The 5000-nt window shown below is 41.2% G+C and overlaps 1 protein-coding gene across 1 annotated transcript in view; it reads right to left on the bottom strand.

Moving 5' to 3' along the window:
- LOC137609498 (pyruvate dehydrogenase (acetyl-transferring) kinase isozyme 2, mitochondrial-like) overlaps window positions 1–5000 on the bottom strand; it is a 12603-nt gene that overhangs the window by 6576 nt on the left and 1027 nt on the right. The window contains exons 3-5 of the mRNA XM_068336557.1: window positions 3443–3514; window positions 3175–3362; window positions 615–704 (exon numbers count right to left, since the gene is read on the bottom strand). Of these exons, the coding sequence (XP_068192658.1) occupies window positions 615–704; window positions 3175–3362; window positions 3443–3514 (350 nt within the window). The remainder of the gene's footprint in view (window positions 1–614; window positions 705–3174; window positions 3363–3442; window positions 3515–5000) is intronic.

Genomic DNA, 5000 nt, shown 5'->3' with positions numbered 1-5000 from the left:
AGATATGTTCAGGATTATGATGAGATTACAGATTACGACTGATAACTGTAGAACAACAGTTCTGACTTGAAACAGTGAAGTCGTTCAGTCTGTCCAGAGGTCCAGCTAATTTAAACTGAGGAAATGTTTGTTCCTCCATCAGAGTCAGACTGAAAACCGTTCTGATAGACAGAAGAGTCCGATCAGACCTCACTGACCCACAGGTGACTCTGTTTCACTCTGACAGGTCACTTCTCCAGGTTGGGATGTAACTCAGCGTCTGAGAGAGGGTTCATTGTTTCTACCTGAACTTTTCTTTTTTGTTCAGCCGTTATTGTCTTCCCTCATATTTACCTTTTCTCTTCGAGAGTTTATCGCTGCTTCTGTGTGTGTGTGTGTGTGTGTGTGTGTGTGTGTGTGTGTGTGTGTGTGTGTGTGTGTGTGTGTGTGTGTGTGTGTGTGTGTGTGTGTGTGCTTTAAATATGGAACAAATTATTCAAACGCTTCAAACCACACAGACTGTGTTGTTTGTTCCCTTCATTGTTGCTACCCGTTAATCTGAGGCCATGATTTCATTGACAGAGGTATTCAGGATAAGCAGTGAAGGCTGATCTAATGAACACCTGTTCTCTTACCTCGCACAACCTCTGTGACATCACACATGGAGTCAATACAGCCAATGGTGTCAGGATGGGCGGGGTTCACATTGCCATTGAAAACCAGAGCTACAATGAAGAAGAGACAGGAAGTCAGTTAATAATATATAATTATTATTATTATTAATAATAATAATAATAATAATAATAATAATAATTGTAATAATACTAATTGTAATAATAATATTAATATAATAATAATAATAATAATAATAATAATAATAATAATAATAATAATAATAATAATAGATAGATAGATAGATAGATAGATAGATAGATAGATAGATAGATAGATAGATAGATAGATAGATAGATAGATAGATAGATAGATAGATAGATAGATAGATAGATAGATAGATAGATAGATAGATATACTTTAATAATCCCGGAGGAAATTGTACAATAATAATAATAATAATAATAATAATTATTATTATTATTATTATTATTATTATTATTATTATTATTATTATAACAATACTAATATAATACTAATTGTTATAATAATAATAATATTAAAATTATTATAATGATAATAATAATAATGGTAATAATAATCAAGCCCACTGCGGACTGATCTAATGCCACCAGTTATCTCTTCAACAGCTAGGAAGCTAGTGGCTAATGATAATAGGGAATTAGTTAATAGACTTTATTCTAATATTGTGTGTTAGTTCAATCTGGTTATGTGTGGTTTAACTGGTTAACACTGGTTAATTAAACTAGAGGCCTGTCTTTCTGCCGTGAATAGTTGGATGTCCAGTAATTTCTTGCTCCTAAACCCAGACAAAACAGATGTTAATCATTGGCCCTGTGCGACATATAAACCAATTTCAACAACTAACAATAACTGTTTAATAACCCAAAGTTCAACAGTCAAGACTCTTGGAGTAACGTTAGATTCAACTCTCTCCTTTGACCAGGATATTAAAGAGGTGACAAAGATCGCCGTCTTTCATCTATGTAATATTTCCAAAATTAGGTCCTCTTTAGCCATGGCTGATGCAGAAATTTTGATTCATGCCTTTGTGTCCTCTACACTTGACTATTGTAATGTTCTGTTATCGGGGTTGCCTCGGTCTAGAACTAGGGGCCTTCAGATGGTTCAGAACACAGCAGCAAGAATATTAACTAAAACTAGGAAATTTGACCATATCACCCCAGTTTTGGCTGCATTACACTGGCTCCCGATTCATGTTAGATCCGATTTTAAGGTACTCTTATTAACATACAAAAGCCTTAATGGGCTTGCTCCCACCTACCTGTCTGATCTTGTTAAACCTTATACGCCAACTAGGGCTCTCCGCTCTCAGAATACTGGTCTCTTGTGTGTTCCTAGATTTAAAAAGAAGTCAGCTGGCCAGAGGGCCTTCTCCTGTCGGGCCCCTTTCTTGTGGAATAACCTCCCTATAAATATTAGACAGTCTGAATCTGTAAATGTCTTTAAATCTAGACTCAAAACATATCCGTTCGACCTAACATATAAGTAATATCGGGGATGGCGGTCTCAATGTTTAGGTTTAGCCTAGTCCTGCCGACGAGTCATAGGATTTCTTAGTTAGGCCCCTGCCTCCCATTAATTCTCTGCTATTCTGGTCCCTCTAGCACCACTCTCGCCCCTGCTATCTCTGCTATCTCTGTCTCTCTTCCTTCTTCTGCTGTTCTCTCTCTCAGGCCTTTGTGTGGTGGATCATCGGCAATCGGCTACCTCTGTCTGCTTCCGTGGCTGGCGATAGCACAAGCTGTACAGTGGTCCTGTTTCACCATCCACTAGGGGAGTGCTGGTTCTGCCTCATTTGGTTCTGCTGTGGTTTTGGGGTTTTGCCAGAGTAACCTTGACTTTAACTTTTTTGAGCTGAATGACTTAGGCACTGTCTGGTCTGTCCTCAGAGTGGTGGATCCTCGGCAATCGGTGACCTCTGTGTGCTTCATCGGCTGGTGGTGACTCTACTGGATGGATCAGCGTGTCTTTGTCATACGTTTATTACTGTTATTATTACTGTGTTATTAATCTGTACATGTCATATCTATTGCTTCGTCTGTCCACTCCTGGAAGAGGGGTCCCTCCTCTAGTCTTTGAGGTTTCTCCCATCCATTTTTTCCCCTGTTAAAGGGTTTTGGGGGAGTTGTTCCTTATCTGATGTGGGGGTCGTACTGCTACAGGGCACAAAGGTCAGAGGGATATCGTCCATGTGCAGATTGTAAAGCCCTTTGAGACATTTCTGTGAATCTGGGCTATAGAAGAATAAATAACCTTGAAACACTAGTCATGGTGCCAGGAACCAATAAGACTTTTTCTTTTGCAGACTTGATTAAACTAATATATAATATATAATATATAATATATAATATAATATAATGATGTAATCAGATAGAATACAGTGTAATATAATATAATGATGTGTCTGATGACACACCATCATTCTATCTGATAAAATACAAAGAACTGTTAAATTCAGGTCGAACGGTGTGGAGCTCAGCACTCCCTCCCTGCTGATGCAGGTGAAGGTCAGTTCATTCTGGGTGGGGGGGGGCTCACTGTGCTGGTTGATCAGCATGCGGATTGAGATGCGGTTGGTGTAGAAGCGGTCTAGGAAGTACTGGATGTTGTGGTCGGTGACTGCGTCCTGCTGGCCGAAGGCGTCTTTGTACTCGATCACCCCCTGAGCCATGGTGGGGACCACCTCGTTGTGCCGGTTCCTGATGTTCTCCAGGACCTCCACGAACCTACCAGAGGAGGAAGGGGGCAGAGGGTTAGGGAGAGACACTGATCCCATGTTGTTCTACTTCACACGTGTCCCACTCACATGTCTAGAACACTCTGATCATCTGGGTTCTTGTCCAGGAAGTCCAGGATCTCCATCAGGCTCTGGCTGTACCTGAAGAACACAGACAGGAAGAGACTGACTGGGAGAGCAGGAGAGACCTGCAACCAGAGAGCAGGATGGGTAGTCACACCTGTTCATTCAGCAAGGAACAGGTAGTCACACCTGTTCATTCAGCAGGGAACAGGTAGTCACACCTGTTCATTCAGCAGGGAACAGGTAGTCACACCTGTTCATTCAGCAGGGAACAGGTAGTCACACCTGTTCATTCAGCAGGGAACAGGTAGTCACACCTGTTCATTCAATACAGAACACATTCACAACAGTGTGTGTGGTCAAGCTAACAGTACTTCTAACAGTACATCTAACAGTACAAATAACAGTACAAATAACAGTACATCTAATAGTACTTCATCAACATCATCAAGTTTTATTGATATATCTCTTAATCACGTCAACAGACATGTCAAAGCGCTTTAACAGACAGAAACCCAACTGAACCCTCCAGAGCATCAGAGACAGTGGAGGGAAAAACTCCCTCATTGAGGAAGAAACTCCGGACAGGACCCAGACTCTTTTGGGGGCCATCCGCCTCGACCGGTTGGGGGGAAAAGAAATCAAAGGAAGACAAGAACAGGGTCAGAGAGAGAGAGACAGAGAGAGAGAGAGAGAGAGAGAGAGACAGAGAGAGAGAGAGAGAGAGAGAGAGAGAGAGACAGAGAGAGACAGAGAGAGAGAGAGAGAGACAGAGAGAGAGAGACAGAGAGAGAGAGAGAGAGAGAGAGAGAGAGAGAGAGAGAGTGAGAGAGAGAGAGTGAGACAGAGAGAGAGAGAGAGAGAGAGACAGAGAGAGAGAGACAGAGAGAGAGTGAGACAGAGAGAGAGAGAGAGAGAGAGAGAGAGAGTGAGAGAGAGAGAGTGAGACAGAGAGAGAGAGAGAGAGTGAGACAGAGAGAGAGACAGAGAGAGAGAGACAGGTCAGATAGAGACAGTATCAATACGGTTCAGGTTGATAAAGTCAAGGCACAACTACAGCTGATTGGATGACTGTATGGAGGAAGGAGGAGGAAAGGAAGCAGGACCCCAGCTGATGGATAGATGAGGGGGGGTACTGGTGGGCTTGGAGGAGAAGGTCCACAGCACATGGAGAGATGGCACCGACCTATCTAAGTACTTCTAACAGTACTTCTAACAGTACTTCTAAGAGTACTTCTTACAGTACATGTAACAGTACTTCTAACAGTACATCTAACAGTACATCTAACAGTACTTCTAACAGTACTTCTAACAGTACTTCTAATAGTACTTCTAAGAGTACTTCTAACAGTACATCTAACAGTACTTCTAGCAGTACATCTAACAGTACTTCTAACAGTACATCTAACAGTACATCTAACAGTACTTCTAACAGTACTTCTAATAGTACTTCTAAGAGTACTTCTAACAGTACATCTAACAGTACTTCTAGCAGTACATCTAACAGTACTTCTAACAGTACTTCTAATAGTATTTCTAAGAGTACTTCTAACAGTACTTCTAA

This window comes from Antennarius striatus, chromosome 16 (genome assembly GCF_040054535.1).
Source record: "Antennarius striatus isolate MH-2024 chromosome 16, ASM4005453v1, whole genome shotgun sequence".
Classification (NCBI taxonomy): Eukaryota; Metazoa; Chordata; class Actinopteri; order Lophiiformes; family Antennariidae; genus Antennarius; species Antennarius striatus.
Note: the sequence above shows the minus strand (reverse complement) of the source record. Positions and strands in the feature narration are given on the sequence as shown.